The 19,098-nt window shown below is 40.4% G+C and overlaps 1 protein-coding gene across 3 annotated transcripts in view; it reads right to left on the reverse strand.

Moving 5' to 3' along the window:
* Positions 1 to 11,384: 11,384 nt before the first annotated feature.
* Positions 11,385 to 19,098, reverse strand: part of TBL1XR1 (transducin beta like 1 X-linked receptor 1) — a 104,526-nt gene continuing 96,812 nt past the window's right edge. For all 3 annotated transcript variants that reach the window (XM_018074978.2, XM_018074977.2, XM_018074979.2), the window contains 2 exons: positions 18,765 to 18,866; positions 11,385 to 16,730 (listed from right to left, as the gene is read on the reverse strand). In XM_018074978.2, coding sequence (XP_017930467.1) covers positions 16,704 to 16,730; positions 18,765 to 18,866 — 129 coding nt within the window. In that variant the 3' untranslated portion in view covers positions 11,385 to 16,703. The remainder of the gene's footprint in view (positions 16,731 to 18,764; positions 18,867 to 19,098) is intronic.

The following is a 19,098-nucleotide window of genomic DNA, read 5'->3' on the forward strand; positions in this document are numbered from 1 at the left end:
TTTGGTATTCATACTCTCAAACACGATTTCAAGTGAGTAGGATATTTTCTGAGCAGTTTGACATGCACTGCCTGCTCTATAAGCATCTTGTGAGGTTGTCTCGCACATCACTTAAAATAAACCTCCTTGAAAATACGAGAGCATTCTTTGGAGCGCCGTATAATTAAATATGTGGTGTCTTTCCCTTTGTGTAGATTGAACATCTGTCAGGCTGTGCATGTGCCCTGGTGTAGATCAACATCTGGAGTGGGGCATGGGGAAAAGACTGGAGTGGGACCCCTACCTTTCCTGTCAGGGATGTTTTAAGCAACATATTGCAAGATCAGCCTGGGAAAGGCACCAGTATTGGGGTAGTCAGAGGTGAGCGTGGTGTTTTTGAGTAAGGCTTTGTCTGCGTTTGGCTGCATCAACCTGGTTTACTTCAGCCTCAGAAAAACTAAAGTTTAGGCAGCACGACAGCTAGAGGGACTTCAGCATTTTGGATTCAAGGGACTGCACGTAGCTCAACTTGAATGTATTCTTGATTAAGTCAAGGGAAAGTAAACAGTTCTTAAATGAAAAATGAAAGCATACTCACAGAAATCACTCCTTCCATCAGTGCAATTTTCCCTTTGTGAAGAAGTTCTAAAATGTTAATGGCTTTCAACTTGCAGAAACACAATGCTCTGAAACTTGTAAAGTGAACAGTGTGGTAAAGCACTTGATAATTAGAAAAAAATGTGCATTTAAAAGCTTAAGAACACAGCTTCTAACTGAGAGTCACTTAGTTTTTACGATTGCTTCTGTCTTTACCACCAGCTAAACACATCCTCTGAAGTCTTAAACTAGTCCTAATCAAATGTTTCAGTTGGTGTGTTTTCATGAGACCCAGCAAATTTATTCCCTTATGCTGCTATTAATGGTGGATATTTTTGCATTAGGATGCAAAGCAGCGGCTCCTACAAACAACATTTCACTAAGGAAAGTTTCGCAATTACACCGAGATTTTGGGAATTGGGATTCCTGGGTTTCTTCTGAGCTGTGGGACAGACATAACGTGCTGGCCCCAAAGTGAATCACTTTGATTCCCTTATCCACTCAATGCAGAGTAATGTTGCCAAGAAATTATCGTGAACATATTCAGTAAAAGGGTGACTTTTTTTTTGGCATTTAATCCTTTAACCTGCACATTCACTCCAGGCCATTTTACTGCTCGTAAGGTTCCTAGGGATTCTCAGAGTAGGTTTATTGGTGTTTATGGGTGATTGAATGAATTAATCCCTTTCTCTCTGACCCGAGTCACAAAGTTGAGAAGCTGATTTTGAACAAACAACACTGGATAAGAGGTAGAACAGAGAAGTTCAAGGAAATTAAAGAGAAATTGAGTTGTTATTAAAAGTGTTTTCAAATAAGCCCTATTTATTTGGGGAGAGGATTAAATTTTTCTGGAAGTATCCAATTTTTAGAAAGAAGATGAAACCACTACCACTGTGAGAGCCAAAGACTGAAAACTTCTCCATTTCTAATAAAATCTTTGAGCTTTTTTTTTTCAATTAAAAGAAGAAAAAAAAGAACATCTGACCTCCATGCTCCTGGAACCTCCACTTCCAGGACCTGATGAACAGACAGGGCAGACAAGCTGTACAGCCACCTGAAGAACATCCTGCAGCAGTGAGCAGAGGTGTAAGAGGGACACGGCTCCAGCTGGCCTGCAGAAATCCCCAAGGGTAGCTCTGAGGGAGCATCAGGTTTCCTCTCCCATACCTGCAGAGAGCCAGGCAGGTAACTCTAGCCAGATATTGTTCCAATCTCAGCCTCTGGTTCTCCCCCTAGTTCTAATAAACTTGTCCCCAAGGACAAGGATACGAACAAGCCCCCTGGAGAATTCCATGTTTTTTTAGCATTATAGTCTTTGTTTGTTACTCTTATGAGAACTTCACCACCAGTGGTACTGTGCCAGGACTGAGTTGGATCAGTCTTGGGGGGCCAGTGCTGATCTCCACTGTCCTCACTTGCCCTAGGGACCAAATACTCACTATGAAAATTCAAAATAGGGGAACAAAACTGAGCCTTGTCAAAGCCTCTCATGAGAAATGGGAAGAATCCCATGCCAGGACGGCCTCTATCCTAGGATAGCTCTGTACTGGTGTCCTCACTGGTCTGCCACGTGCCAGGTGGGTAGCCCAACCTCTGACTGGTGCATGTGCCAGCCTTGAATTCAAGGGTTGGGTTGCAATTTCCCACTGAAACAGCTCTATCTGGCTGAAAGGTTCAACAAAAGGCTTTGCAGAGAAAGATATTTTATCCAAAAGAATGTCTTGAGTTTAGTAAATCCCCTGACTTCGGTGGAAGAAGTCTCCTCTCTGAGCTGATGGTGATTTATCTGCTCTATTAAGTCTGATGACAAAGCGCCGGTGCTTTCAATGGGACCAGAAATTAGACTGTCTGTGAAAAGGCAGCGGATGGAGGTTTCACCTCAGTTGCTCTGATTTAAATGCAGAGAAGCTCTTGTGACTCCTTTTGTGCTATTTCAGCTCTGAAGGAACGGAATGGAGAGCAGAGCTGTGCCATAATTGCCTAGGCTGAAACCAGCGAATAGTTCAAGCAAAAATGTTTTATCAAAGAATTCCCAAGCATATTTGAGAAATTACTTATTCATTTCTCAAAAGTAACAAAAATTCTTTTCATTTAATGAAAACAAAACCAGCAAAAAACCCCAAACCAAACCAAAAACCCCAACCATACAAAATCCTTTGTCACTTCTCATTTATATTAAGAATATGCTTACCTGTAAATGTGTATCTTTTATTTCCACATTTCTGTCGAGGCACAATTCAGCCAACAATAAATACCAACGTCTTATTCCCTGTATTTAACAAATAAAATTCTACGGTAATTTCACAATCAACAATGCCTGGTGTTAAGGATTCCATTATTAAATCTGATTGAATATGATTAAGTATGGCTCATGCTTTCCAAAATGGGTTGCATGATGGATTTAAATGAACTCATTAGTGGTTAATGCAGCAAAGCGCTTTCTAAATGCTAATGTTTGGCTGCCTTTGGCTCGTTAATTAATTTGAAGATTGTGTAATTATCGGAGCTTTCGATTAGCATACATCTACTTCTTTTTATTCCCAAACGACAGTTGTTTGTGTGTAACTAATGGAAATTCAATTATATTTATAATAAAAATAGGACATCAAACTGCCCAAACAAGCACACTCTGCAGGGGAACAGCACCTTTTCCTTTAATGTCTCTTTTATTACTGTTATTTTTGAAAAGAACATGGGCTCAGCAGCTTTCTCTCAACAGAGAGAAGGGAGAGCAAAGTACATGGCTGTGCCAGATAATTACATACCCCTGAAGAGCTGTGCAAGAAGTGTGAGGTCTGAATAGGGCTTGAAAAGAAACAGGAGCAGAGGCTGGCTTGTTTCCTCTCTCTCTTCCCTCCCCCTCATATTTCTTTTTAATTTATTTATTTTGTACTTTGATTTTAGAGGCCAACAACCATGAAAATGGGGCCCAAACACCACAGACAGAACAGAAGAGCTGGTGTGTATGGAAGAACACGGCACAGACCCAGTTTCAGTGCAGAGCCAGGGAGCCACAGGCTTTACTGCTGGCTGGCAAAGCAACACCTGTTAAACACACTCTGCTGGTATTTAGGGCAGAGAATGTACTGGCAGCTCTACTTTAAATAACACCACAGCATGGAAATAAAGCAGAAATAGTCTCCTAAGCAGATATTAGGCACAATGGTGGGCCACAAATTCAACAGAAACTGAGAACAGAACAAAACGTTACAGTCAAGGCCAGTCTGAAAGAGAGAGGTGGGTGATGAGATAAGAGTTGTGGACTCGGAGAGATGCCTTGGGGATAACTCATCCCCGAGTCTCCTGCAGCTGTAAGGCTCTTGGATGGAAGGAGAAAAAAGAGGCTTATCTCCTGCACACATTTTAAATCACAATGACTGAAAAATAAAATCAAGTCTCTGGATCATTTCTCCCATGCTATTTAAAGGCACATCTGATTTCTCTAACAAGTCCCACAGTTGTCTACTCAGCACACACTGAATTCACATCAGTCCTTATCACTTTTAACAGAAAATTTGTTTGTCATCAATAGATTTTGTTTCCACTAAATATGGGATTCTCTGCTGTAGTTATCCAGTTGGAGTGGCAGCACAAGTGTAAAAGCCAGGAAAACAAACCTCGGGATTCATTATCATGCAAAACCCTGCCTGAAAGGAGCCCTTCTCTGCCAGCAGCTGTAAAGGCAGCAAGGCATTAACATATGGAATAATTAAACCCAATAAGTAACTACTATGTTTTCTAGTGAAACAAAACTTAATTTTCTCAAACAATCAACTTGTATCTCCAAAGCATCCAATGTGCATCACTTAGATAAATCCCCCGATGACTGGGTTTAAATTGCCATTAACCATGGATGTTAATTCTATGCACTTTTATGTGGATATTTATTGTTTAAAATGAGCATCTAGGCAGAATTAAATAGATAGCATGGCATACCCTTCAAAACCTCAACACTCCCCCACATCTTCATTCAAGGGAAAAAGGCAAGGAAGGATTATGAAGTACAACCTGTTGGCTGGGATGAACCACTGCTGCTTCCCAAAACAGCATCCCTCATGGCTGGAGAGCCATGAGATAGTGTCAGAGATGAGCTGCTGCACTGAAATGTCATCTCTTAAGGCAGCTGGAAAACTGAATCACTGACTCAGCAGCTGACTGAAACCAGCAGAAGCAGGGACAGAAACAGGCCAGTGAAGAGTAACTGGTGAAGGATGGAAGGACAGAAACAAGCAGGAAAATCAACAGAGCTTTTGCCACAGCCTCTGGAGGGGGAGGCAGGGAGTGAGGCTGATAAAAAATAGATGCAACAAAACCTGAAACATGCACTTCAACAATGGCATTTGCTCTAGGAAAAGCTGCAGTACAGTTTAGCAGGACAGCACCAAAAAACTACCAAAGCAGTGGATTTTCATGCAAAATTGCAACTGCTGCCTGAGGTCACACTGAATATCAATAATTAATATTTAAGGCCAAAGTCACAGAGATAGGGTTTTACCTTTTTTTGTACTAAAGTTGTAGCAAAGTTCCCACAGATTTGGCTGCTTAATTTCATGGAGCCAGCAGTCAGCCATCCTAAAAATATCTACAATACCAAGCAGGAAAACACCTTCCACCCTCCTGGGGAATGACATTTATGGGTGAGAAAGGTAAAATGTGGCATTGCTCAGACACCCCTCCCAGCTGCTGGTTAGGAGACTGCCTCTGATATTAATCATACTTTAAATCCTGCATTTAATGCTAATGGCTGTGGACCATGGCACAGGGAGACAGAACAGTGGGAAGAGGCAGCCCTCCTGCAAGACAAACTAATGCAAGGAAATGAGAGGAAGATCTGTAAGTGCACAGTAGCTGACTCCAACCTGTGCCTGTGGAAGTTTCCCTGTCGTTCTGCAAGGCTGACAGCCTGGTACTCTTCCTGAAATCCTAACTTTTCTCTCCTTCTTCCCATACCACCCCCCCCCGACACACGTGTGCCTGCTGCAACAGCAGACTTGACTTTGGAAGAGCACTCCATCCCCCCTTCAGCTGGAAGGACTGTAGTCCCAATGCATCAGCTCTTCTATCTGCCTTTTCATCTCCTTTTGTCCTGCACTTGAGGCATGCTCCAACATCTTCCCTTCTGCAGATAGGGAAGGCCTGCACACTATCATTTACTCAGCAGACTATGAATCTGACAGGCTAATCTTAACTTCTAAACAGCTGTGTTTATTTACTAAAGCAGTAAATTGTTTCCTCTAAAGCACAGAGGGGTTGGTTTGAACAAGCTTACATCTCTGCAATTTGGTGAGATTTGGTACTTGCACATGCCTTCTCTTGAAACTACACATTTTTCTATCACTGAAGTATCTGAATTATAGGCAATCTCGGGATCCAATCTTTGTTTTAATGACTCCTCCGGCTGCTGCTTTGTATAGAGGACAAGGCAGGCTGGAAGTACAGTAAATTGGCTTACAGGAAATGGGAAATAATAACACCACTTATGTTCTGAGTCTGACTGACTACACTTGCTCCCTTTCCAAGACAGTTTTCTGTTATCTATTTGTACTTTATTTCAGATTACACAAGCAATTGCAAAGCCACACTGCCCTTTTATCCTGTCTCCACATTTACACACACTGGGTAGGTGCGTGGAGCAGCATCGCTCTGGGTCAGAAGAGGTGTCAGGATACCTTGATGAGGCACTCACCCACACCCTGAAACTTAGACCCCAGCTCTATTAGTCTAGATCAAGTTCTTTTTTGTGTTTCTGGAAACAGCCTTCAATACAACATGAGTCTTGGTGGGATACCCTGCAGCAGCTCCTGAGCTTCCATTGGATGTTCCTGCTCTCAGCCCCAGAATTACAACTGCTTAGAAGCCCATACAAAGCACAACTCCTACCCTAACACTGGGGAAAGGAAAATAAAACAAAATCTTGCAGCTGACCATGAACTAAGTATAGCACTGCTGCTGCCATCCCACCTGGAGTAGCAAAGTTTCCAAAAACCACTGTTTTTGGAAAACAGTGAAGACACATAAATCTAATGGGAAAATAACACATCCTTCCTGCTCAGCAGTAGTGATAATTTCTTAATATTAATGAACATATAGCATGATATATGATCCCATGCTAATAAAACTTCTTCTAGCATCCACTTCTCCTTGGGGATACAGAAGCAGCTACCCTCTCTACCACCACTGGGACTGTTGGATCCTTAAAACTCTCTCAAATAAGGCTGAAAAAGAAGATGCATTTTCTTCTTACTCCCCACAGAAGCAGCAGCCCCAGTTGAGAAGCGACCTCCAGTTAGTTTGCAGATGTTTGGGGTTTTCCAGTTCTAAAATGTGTTTAAAACTTCGTATTCACAATAGATTTGGTTATTACTGAATCCTTGTGACTTTGGTCTGTTTAAAAGAAGCTCTTCATAAGACAAAATAGCTGTGTGGTCAGAAACCAGGAATATGTAGGTCTCCATGAGACAGAAGCAGCCTTGACTGAAATATATTTTTATCACATTAAAAAACATTTACTGCCTGAAAGCATGTTTAATATAAAGCAGCAAAGATTTTTTTCTCTCTTCCTTGGTACTCTTACCAAGTATATTAACATATCACTGAAGCATTTTATGAATTCACTTTTCTGTTATCTGCAGGCCCCACTTCCCAGGGGCCCTTCTCCATTCTCACTGTTTCTGGAACATTTCTGTAACAGTGCTCATCTGGGAGCACAGTCCCAGGTGGAAGCCATGGGGAGATACAACCCTCAGCCTGGTCCTCCATCCTATTTTGGGGGAAATTTTCATTTTAATTCCTAGTTTTGCCACAGGCCTGTCTGGCAGCTTTGGACAAAACCCTGTCAGTACCTGAAAACCAGGAAGGTGGAACAACACAAACAAAGGTTGCAGATGATAAAAAAGCTGTTTATGTAAAACTTCCAGGAACAAGGGGGTCCCACCCTTGCTGGGACATCAGCAATGCAAACCTACAAATTTTTGAGCCACTGTTCGTACTTATTACAGCAGAACTTCAAAACCAAAAGCCTTATTTTGCTTTCAGTTCCTTCCTGCCTCATTTCAGAGACCGTATTTCTTATAAACAAGATTCTTATTTCAGTATTCATTAGACTGTTTGTCAGAGAGAGCAGCTGGTGTTGATGAATTGATTAAAGACTCACTGAGGACGGTTCAGCTTAAAGAAGAAAAGACACAACAGAAGATTTCAAATATATAAAAAGCTGCTGTGAACAATAAATAGCTTTTTCTTTCCCCCAAATTCCGGGTGCTCAAAACCCTAAGTTTTTAATTGCAGCAAAGAAGACTCAGATGAGAGAGGAAAGTGCTTTACCATTAAGGGCATTGCAGTATTGGCAGCTGTTTGTCAGCAACAGGCACAAGCAGCTGCCTGACTGCCGAGGGCTCTTCCACACCTACAACTGCAAACACGTCCCCTCACCTTCCTGAATACTTGATGACCCCCATTAATTTCAAACAGAACCTCCAAAGGCAAAAGTATTCCATGTGATCCTGCTTATTTACAAGTCCTCTGAGAGAAAGTGGAATAACATGGCTGGAGAGCTGGAGAGACAAAACTCTTGGAATTCCTATATCCACGTGTGTAAAAAGTGATCAAGCTACAAACAACACAAAGTCACACAATGTGCAAATTTCAAACTAACAGAGCACTATGGGCACAGATTTCTTATTATTTCATTTCTTGTCCAATTCAGAGGCACAACTTACCTGCAATGAGAAGAGCATCTGATGGAAACACTGAGTTGATTTATCCACCCAGCCAAGCAAACAGTAATAAGCCAGGAGATAAATAAATAAATGGCTCAATAAGTATTTCACACTTGAATGCTCAAGATAAGAAATCATATACCTAAAGCCCAAGCTTGGAAGTTACCCACTGTCCAGGCAACAGCAACAAATTACACCTCTCTACAGCTGACATTTCCAAGGGGTACTGAAGATTTCCCTGCTTGAACAACACACAGGGCAAAGTTATAATTTGTTCTCTATGAAAACTACATTGAATGAATTCTTATGGAATTAGCTGCAGGAACTGAATGGAAATAAATAGAATAAAATAATAGAATATTTAATTCAGCACACGCAGCAAGTTTTACTGATTTGAGCATGAGAGGGTAAACAACACAATTGCAACAAACCACACAAACTCCTACTTCTCTGTCTTGGGAATTGGCTCCTGGCTTCAAATTACTCACTGCTAGAAAATAGTTTGTCCCCATCCACCTAATCAGCACCTGACTTTGCTGCAGTGCTCAAGCAAACTGAAGATAAATGGGATGAGGCAATAGAAAGGGAAAGAACTGCAAAACTTTCAAATAACTATTCAAGAAGTAAACCATAGATCAGTAATTGCAATTCTTCACTGTTTTCCTGAGGTGGGAATTTGCTACCTTAAAAATTATTCACTTACAAGAAATTACGATATATATATCAAAATTTACTCTGGCTCCCAAGTATTAGGAATGCAAGGTCATTGTATCATAACAAATGGTCTTATTCCAGATTTATAAAGCATAGAGCCCCAGTGCAGCTCAAACATAACAGCCAGCATTGTGCTCCAATGGCTTCTGTACCTGCAAACAATGCAGCAGCACAACTGTGTGAGCAAGAAAGGGATTGTAGAGACCCAATACAGCTTTGGAGAGCCAACAGCTGTGTTCAGATGACTTACATCCCACCTATATCCCTCTGCCTGGCATTCCTCAAAGGCAGACCCTACAGCTTCAGATGTTCTTGTCAGCAGATGTTTGAAGCAAGGACAAAGGTGGAAATTAAGTGGAGCCTGCAGGTTTCATGGTTTCCACCAAGGCTGAGACAACACACAAAGAGCAAATGATGCCTTAAGTTTGTTGTATGAGCATTTCAACATAGTGGAACAGGAAACATGATATTTAACAGATGGATTTTTTGATATGTCAGAAAAAAAAAAAATCCTTCAGCCACCAACATTTCCCTTCAGAAGTGCTGCCCTAGGTCTGCTTCCACTGAAGCAGTAACTGGGAATTCCCCCTCAGTGTTACTGTGAGCAGGGGCCTTTGATTCTAGAACTGGGAAGGCAGGACACTCAGTCTAAGTTGTCACCAGTCCAGTGAAGTCTTGAAATGTCCAAGAACATATAACTCAGAAAGCTCAAAATACAGCATTCTCAAGGTTAAAAACAGGGTTCTCAGCATCTAGAAAAAGTCAGAAAATCTCTGTGGAATCAAGAAAATAGTCTGCTGAAAGTAATCAAATTCTCTTGAGATTTCTTGACATCTTTTTGAGCCCAAGATCTTGCCTTGATATCTGAAGAATTAATCTAGAAGCTGAACATTTTCATATTACATCTATTAAGAAAACCTGTGTCTTCATTAATCCTTCAAACAATCCTTTATGGCACCAATTTTCACCTAGTCAGAGAAACAGAAAAGCCTCTGCACTGCAGAACTCCTGGGTCAGCTTTCCTTAAGGACAAACTGTACTAACTGGGGCATCATCATTCTCTACAGAATCATCGATAAATTCCTCCTAAATTATTATTCCATTACAGCTGCCCTGTGCTGACATCAGCAAACCAAAGATATTGCTTAGACTTCCATTAAATCATTTCCCTACAAGGCAGGGAACGTGGACTTTATGAATACCCGAGATCACAAGTTCCTACAGAAGAACCAGACTGTTACAGCATGAGGGTAAATAAACTCCAAAGGGAAGCAATGGCATAAGGCATCTACCTGAAATACTGTCTCCTCCTCACAGGATGGATCTGGGCACCACTACGACCCAAACAAAACATACATGTAACACACCACCACCCCCTGGTTCCTGCATCTCAGGGTGGCTGCTCTCACAGGGAGGATTTGCACGAATGAAATCTCAACACACACAAACCCCCTCGTGACATTAGTCAGTACAGACTGTCTTGGAAACATGAAATTGCTTCAGTATTTCTCTCTCAAAATCCAGGAGATGACAGAGGAATCCTGCAGCGCTCTCAGACTCCAGGTGAAGGGAATCCAAGACTGGTTTTACTCTTGTAAAACAGAGCCCCTCCTCTGTTTTCAATCCATTATAGACACTTTACGACAGCAAGTTTCAAAAGATTAAAATCAATTGATTTTGATAATGTTACTGAGAAAACTATTACTTCTTGAACATAGAGCAAATCAGTAATGTACATGAAAAAGCAGAAATTTCACCATAAAGTTCTAGAGACATTGAAAATAAACTGAATTTCCTCACTTGGACCATGACTGGACCCACAATTCTAAAGGAATTAAACCATCACTATGTATAGATGGATCTGTGTTATTTCTAAATGTGCAAATCTAAATGGCCTCATGTATCTGAAATACGGTAACACAAACAATGTCCCTCTGCACAACCAAACTGAATTGCTCCGTACCAACAGATCTCTCCAACATGAGATTCCTTTACCATACAGGAGCTGCTCCTCCGAAGTCTTCCACACAGCTGGGGTGCAGATGCGAGCACCCCTGGACTCAGTTTCTCTTCCACAAGTGCAGGGACAAAGAGAAGATGAAGCACATAAAACACACATGAGAGAAACCAGTTCCTCTAAATCGAACAGATGGAAGTGGTAGCAGAGGATGGGTCACCATCAGAGGATCTACTGTGTGTTCCCAAAGATCATGCAGCCACACAATGCACTGCCTCTTGCTGCTGTTTACATCTTGTCTTACGTGAAAATGTGCCAAACTAAATATTAAAAACAGTGTTTCAGTCTTTCACTTCCCCAGCCTAATCATCTTCCATCCCAAGTATTTAAAATTACCGGTATATAACATTCAGCCAAGGTAATATCAAAATATATTTTATTCTGGACCTCTTTCAATTCTGATTCAAATTACAGTTGTCAAAGCAATACAATGCAAAGGGAAACTGCAACAGAAAATGTGCCTAGAAGGGATATAAGGGCCTTGGGGACAAATCATTGTGATGTAGAACCAAAATACATCATAAAGTGTAATTAACATGGTCCAGGACAGTATAGAACATCTATATCAGTCTTCTTTAGACAATAATCATGAAAACTGAACAATAAAAGTCCTTTAAACAAGTACAAAAAACTGTCATGGGCTGGTTTACACTTTTACAACAGTTGTAATTTAACTGGATAACTGAAGAAATGATGCAGACATTTTAATCCAGTGCTATAGGTAGGCTCACAGAATTAGACCCAAAGGATTTGTAACTCCAAATGAAACCATTACAACTACAATGTCAATGTCAGGAGAGAGAGAAAATTACTTCTGTATTCTAGAATTACTGTTCTGCACACTGCAGTCTGTTGAGGACAAGATTGCAAAGTACACTGGACTAGCAACAACATGCAGACTGTTTTCTTGTATTTATCCACAAATGTCAAAAAACATTATGAAGTAAAAATGAATGATTATTTAAAAAAAACAAAACAAAAACAAAAACATGCCTCAAGTTATTGTCAAGCTTCAAACTTAAAGGCAGAGAAAGCGAATTATGTACTCAAAACTACTGATCTGAAGCACTATTAACACTAAATCTGCGATCCGCTCGAAACGGCAGATTTTCCTGGTTCATCTGCCTCCCACCAGACTGACAGTGAAGACAGTCACACTTTCACAGATCGTGGTATTTCAGAGCTTTCTCTAGAGGGAGAAGTGAGGACTGCTCCATGGCTTTCTCCCTACGGAAAATGTCAGGGATCTTGATGGAGATTTACTGCTGTCTCTCGAAGCCATATTTACTTCTAACATGCCACAATGTTGCTTCTGCTTTCTTCAAGACGTCTGGAGAGATCCCCCCGGGGAACAGCTCTAGAGGGCTTTTTGAAGGGAGAAGCTATCAGGCTTTTCAGCCAAAAAGGAACACTGGGCTTAAATCCAGCTCTGGCAAAACCCCACGGCAGCCGAGGGGACCCTCGGGTCGAGGGGGATGTGGCTCGTTTTACCTACACGCAACGCTGGGCGGTTCAACACGGCCCCAACGCCTCCAACGCTCGCTCTGGCCAAGGTTTTTCTCATGAAGTGAAAGACAATGGGATTTCTGGTTAGGCAAAGATTGGAAAAACCGGGTCCCAAGGCTCCTCTTTGCTAAACGGACAAAAACAGACAACCTTTTATTTACAGGCTGGAACCCCCAGTTTGCAATCGCAATGAAACCCCTTCCCTTCAGCGGAACCAAACACATCAGCTGCTGAGGCTGCTCCGAAGGCAAACTGGCACGACCACCCTATGCCAACCACTATTCCTCCTAAACACAAAGAACATTTCAAAGGTACAAAGTCCCATCGAACACCCTAGCATGAGGTAAGCAGTGTAAGGAAAAAGGAGTGCTTTTTAAAAATGAAAATCAATTAAAATTGGTAGAAATCTTTGGCCTTTCTCTCAAGATGCATTAAAGTGTCACGAAATCAAGAAACATGCTTCGAAATGCCATGTCATTCTGACTCTGGTAACTACTACCTCCCCTCCACCCAACCCAGAAAAAGAGGCACTTTTAGTGTTTCATATAAGATTTCCAATCATCTAGTAGACACGGTAAATAACCCTGCACAATGGTAGTCCCAGAATAAACTCAGTTTATCAACATTACAAAGAGTCTAAAAAAGCTTTTATGAGGACCTAGATATTCTCTTAACTACACTAAGAAGTCCACTGGTTGGGAATCTTTACATCAATTTAAAAATGCAGAAAAAGTTAAAGTAAAAATAGGAAAAGAGGAACTCTACAGAAACCTGGATCTGATCATGCAGAAATGAGAAACGGGATTCTCAGATTGACGTGTAGAAAGACAGTGAACTCGACAGCAGTTCATTTCTTATCCCATCATTAATTCTGAGCCCAGTTTTTCCCCTTCCTTTTATCCTCTATTTGGATACTTTCCCATTATTGTGTTGAACTGGAAAAAATAGGAATGACTCCATCTGTAAGACTAATCATGTGCGTACATGCCGCACAAAGTCAGGGTCTTGCTGCCACTTGGCATCCTCAATTTAAAGGAACAATTTGGATGGTCCACCTCACTATTGAATACGAGGCCTTTGTGCTATAAAAGATAGTAATTCATGTCGTAGTTCTCTCTTTTTTTGTTGCCTTTTTTGGTTCATGTGGTCACAGAACCCAGCACACCTTGCACACGTGCGGTGACCGGCGTATGGAGCGCGAGGCGAGAGGCGGCAGGAGCAGGAGCAGCACTGTGGCATGGCAGGACAACAACAACAAACAGCTACGGATCCTTCCCTACTGGAAACTGGCCTCACTCCAGGCAGTGGGGCACTGCTGACCCACACCAGGCTGGGGGCTCAGCCCGCGCATCCAGAGCGCTCCAGCCAACGGATCTGACGTTCCTGCTGGGCTGTGCCTTGAGCCCCTGGCAACCCTGGCCTGGTGACACTGGAGCTCTGGTTTTTATCTATTTCTGAGTGTGTGACGCTATGCTTAAGCAACTAGAATTACAACCAAAACAGCTGATGATTGAGAAAGAGGAAAATGGCAATACCCTAAAACATGGCTGTGTGATTTTGCAGCTACGTCACAGAATTCCACCACAATTGTTTAGATTGGCTGAAAGAATCGTCCCAGTAACTTTTATGAAAATGAATAAACTGTCCATATTAAAATACAAAAGTACTATCAAGAATCACTTCTGACTTTCAGATTTAAATTCAGTGCAATTGACAAATGCATTGCTAAACGAAAAATGCAGCTTAAACATACTCAAAACATTTGTGTCTATTCCTGGGAGCACAGTTTAAAATTATTGCACAGAATTTTTTTTTATTTTTATTTTTTTTTCATTAAATGACAGAGGTCAGCCACAGTCATGGACCTCCAGCAATAAAAGCAATATTTCAAGTGCCAGACACTCAATATATTAGGTTTCCTACATATTGTAACTCACAGGGTAATTGCTCTAAACATTTGCAATATGCTCCAAAACCCTAAAAATAGCTGGCACCGAACCACCGCAGATAACTGTCTTTATGGATATGACTTTGTGTTGGTTTTAAACGCTGTGTATGACAGTAGCATAATCCTGGGGTATATATAAAGAATGTACTGTTGACTTGTCTTTACCACTGGCAAATTGCTACCCTACCTTAGCCAAACTCAGACTTGCTTCAAGTCGTGTTTATTTCATGGAAATAGCAGAAATCGATGCCTAAAGAACAATGGTTAAAATGTCAAAGCTGCATTATCTCAATTAAATGAATTTATACCTAACTTGGAGAGGGGGAAAAACCCCGAAATGAATAAAAAAATAGGTTAGAGACTAACAATCATAAGCCACAAAATTAATTGTGATTGAAATAGTGTTATAAAACTGATAACTTTGCAAAGCTCTGTAATATAAACCATTCCTTAAGTAAAATGTCTGTGACATAAATTTGACAACCTCTCTTTTTATAAATTTACACTCTTGGAATCTTATGCAAGACATGATGCAACCTTTTTGACTACACATACGCGTAAACACAACCTCATGCTATCATTTACAAATAAAATCACTATCAATATACTTTTAATCACATGAGCAGAAAAAGGTTTGCCATATACATCTGTCATTGTAAGAAAAATACTTGATATTGTAAACAGAGTAAAAGACACTATATAGTAGTGATTATTAAAAAAATAGCAGCTTACATCTACCCTACATTTGGAAAAAATGTAGTCACAAGATACAATGAACTGCAGGACTGGAGCAGCAGGGCAATTAGTGCAAGTATTCATCTTTTAAATAAGCTGAATCACTGCTATTAAAATAAACTTGAAGCAAGTCCTCTGTTTCAGATTTTTTTTATATCTAAGGTAGTAAACATTTTGCCTCTTAATGGCAGTGTTATCAAATATATGCCAAAGATTTTATTTTTAATAAAGAAAAATTACATGAAATACTTTTAATACTGGAGTTTGGTTACAGTTATACATCTAAGCTCCTACAAATAATGATGGGCAACTCTTAAAGAAGCTGTGGCATGAACCCTTGTCCAGAAAGATCTTAACCTCTTAAACAAAATCCCCCAGCTATACTTTGCTCCTTTTCACAATAGTGCACAATTTAACCATATTTTAGCTATGGTCTTAAAGCAACAGAAGATGCACTTTTTTTCCTCTTTTTTTGTCTTCTTTTTTTTACTTTTTTTTTTTCTTTTTTTTGCATCCCTGTATTTTTTTCCTGCGTTTTTATGCCCTTCTGGTCTTAAGATTGGCAGAATTATGTCCCAAATAAGAAACTACTGCATTTCAGCCATGTCACCAGAAAAATCAAACATAACCTTATACCCATTACTGTCATACTTCGTAGATGAGCAGGACGTGAAATACCACGCCTTGAAGAAGGATGGCTTTTTTTTCTTCTCTCTTCATAATCCCTTTTCCACCCTCCCTCTGTTCACAAAAATTGCGCTCTGGGAGCCACAAAATGTACCAAACATTATCAGGTTCAAACTACCTCTTCAAGGAACGCATCAAAACACGTTTCAAAGAAACGCACTTTTTTTTTCCAAGGTGAAAAAAACATAAACAAGAAACTAATTCACTCCCTTACTTCATGCATCCGAAAACTTAACCAAAACAAAACAGAAAACCCAATGTTTAAAAGCAAAGAAAAAAACCTACTGCTGCAGATTTCTGTAAGTCCATTTTCTCTGTACACACAAAACTGTTCAACTACTGAGAAGGAAAACAAAAATACCCCACAATCCGTGTGAGAATGGATTTAATGGGGGAAGGGGTAATGAAGGCTGCCATTAGTATCTTCTGAATTTGGTATGTATATGGGTCTGCTCTTGTATATGGTATATTTCTCTCTCTCTCTCGCTCTCTCTTCTGTTTTTCATATCCAAAACCTTTAAATGTTATTTTGGGGCACAGCAGATTCCAGCACTTGGTGAACAGGATTCACAAGCTGTGACAAAACTCTGTCATCCTCTTCAGGGTGTAATTTTTTTTTTCCTCTTTTTTTTTCCTTTTTTTTTTTTTTTTTATATATACAGTATATGTATATATTTCTTTTACATTTGGCTGTAGTGGACTGGCCATGGTTCGATTGGGACTATAGCAGTACATGGGTCAGGGACAGTCATTTTGGCTATGTACACATTCATAGTCGGTCCATGGCTTCCAACTAGTAGCGCTATTTCCGTAGGTCTAATACACAAACCTGCAAGAGAAAGAGATAAAAGGTACAGAAACTGCACAATATTACATGTTTTTACAATTCTGCATAAAGTATCCGAGCAAAACCTAGGACACAGGCTGTGTGAGCTTAACCTTGTATCTGTTAAAAATAGATTAGGGAGAAAAACGACCAGGTGAGGTCTCTTTGCTCATGCCAGCCCAGGTGCTGAGGGCACTGCTGCCTAGGGAATTACTATCAGAACAGTAACAATGGCTTATGTAAGCTGTTTGCCTGTTATTTAATACTATGAGGCTGACAACTTACTTGAATCATAAACTCATAAAATGCCTGGGTTGGAAGAGACCTCAAAGATCATCTCGCTCCAACCCCCCTGCCATGGGCAGGGACAGCTTCCACTAGACCAGACTGCTGAAAGCCCCATCCAACCTGGCCTTGAACACTTTTAGGAATGGGGCAGCCACAACTTCTCTGGGCAACCTGTGCCAGGGCCTCACCACCATCACAGTAAAGACTTTTTTCCTAATATCTAACCTAAGCCTGTCCTCTTTCAGTTTGAAGCCATTCCCCCTCATCCTGTCACTAAATTCTCTTGTAATCTAGATTATAAAAATACAGTAAAATGAACTCAAAAATCCGTGGGCTGGGCAAATAGTAGAATTGATCAGAATAATTCTGAAAAAAACAGTGACAGTATACAAATTCCAGTTTTAGTCCTCTAAAAATCTTCCCTAAGTAGTGCCCTCTATGTGTGTCAGATATAGAAATCTATTAGTAAAATATAAACGTGTACAAGGTACTACCAGCTGTAAGTACAGAGTGGATGAGAAGGGTTTTCAATAGCAAACAATATAAAACAAAGTAAGCCCAAAATTTTTAAAAAAACAGAAACTAAGTGAAAAACAAATCTATTGCAAATACAATCAGCCTCTTGGGCCAAATTAACTGGAGGACTGGAAAGGTTACACAGCATGTATAAAAAAGGGTCATCTGGGGGGAATGATAATTAATTTCTACTCAGGATATGCCTTGAGCTTTTGTCCTTTTATGATATTGCCTACACTTACAAGACTAAAATGATATGAAAGACCAATCAAAAATAATTCTCTAGAATTCTGGTTTCTTAAAAGCCAAAACTTCTATTTTCTGTTCTGAACTCTTAACAAGATAACCTTACTTAACAGCACAGAGCATGCAGGAGGGAGAATGCTTTGCCACCTCTGTTAAGATACTACCTGAGACTCTGGACTACTAAACTGCCAGGATTGCTTTTGCTGACTTTGGTAAAGGAAGCTACAGCACTTCAAAACACAACTCTTTTATCACCCTTATTTTCTTTTAATTTTGCTTTTCCTTAGGCTCTCTTCTCCATGCTTTGAAAACCATGGTGAGAGAGAGGGAAGCAAAAAATCCCTGTATTGTGCTCATTATAAAGACCTCCACGTTCACATTTCACTGCAGTGCTCTGCAGGGCAGTGTCAGAGCAGCCAGGAGGTGATGCTCCAATACTCCACTGGGAGATGATGGTGGGGGCATTCATGATTAGTTAAATGTATGATTTTATTCCCTCCTTTTTTCTAAGCACATTAAGCAGAACACTATTTACATACAGCTCCTGACATTTTTAGGAATATTTTAATTACAAGAATTCAGAAATTTATACTTTGTTTTGCTGTTGAATGCAAGGCAGAGGGTATGTCTTTTCCATCATGCATTATAATATCATCTACACTGAACATTTTCACTTGAAAAGGGCAAAGAGGTGAAAATTAATTTGTTTCCAGACTGGACGTACTTCCATAGTAAGCCCAGTAGGAATAGAAAATATAAATTGGTGATATCTCCACCTTCTGAAGTTTTTGGAGGGCTTAGAACAGTGATGCATTGAACTGGAATAAAGACATTTTCCTTACAGCACCGTTACAGGTGAAAACCTATAGGTGAGCTGGCTGTATTCAACCTTCAGCTAGAGAAGGAAATTCTGTTTCTGTTGTTAGTCAAAAGATTTTCAGAAGATGTTTGTTATTAGAATGTGAGGCCAAGTCAAGCAGCACTTACTGAACCATCTGAAGCACTTGCTCCAACTTTGTCTCCTGCTGCATTCCAGCAAACCTCGAAAATCCCTCCTGTTCCCCGATAACTGTGAACTAGGGCACCTGTCTAAAAAGGGACAAAACAGGTAATTAATACAGCAAAACTGAAGTGAACAAGTACAATTTGTACATGTAAAAATTCCCCACTGCTTTTAAAAGCTGAAATTCTCAGAAGAAAATGGTCCAGGTGAGACTTCTGGACAGTCTCAGCACTGTGTTAAAGAATGTGATGCAATTATTGCATCCTGAGCTCTTGTGTTTGACAGGGAAAACTGGGGACGGTCACAACTACTTCCAAT

The sequence above is a fragment of the Manacus vitellinus genome, unplaced genomic scaffold (genome assembly GCF_001715985.3).
Source record: "Manacus vitellinus isolate BGI_N305 unplaced genomic scaffold, ASM171598v3 scaffold_29_pilon, whole genome shotgun sequence".
Lineage (NCBI taxonomy): Eukaryota > Metazoa > Chordata > Aves > Passeriformes > Pipridae > Manacus > Manacus vitellinus.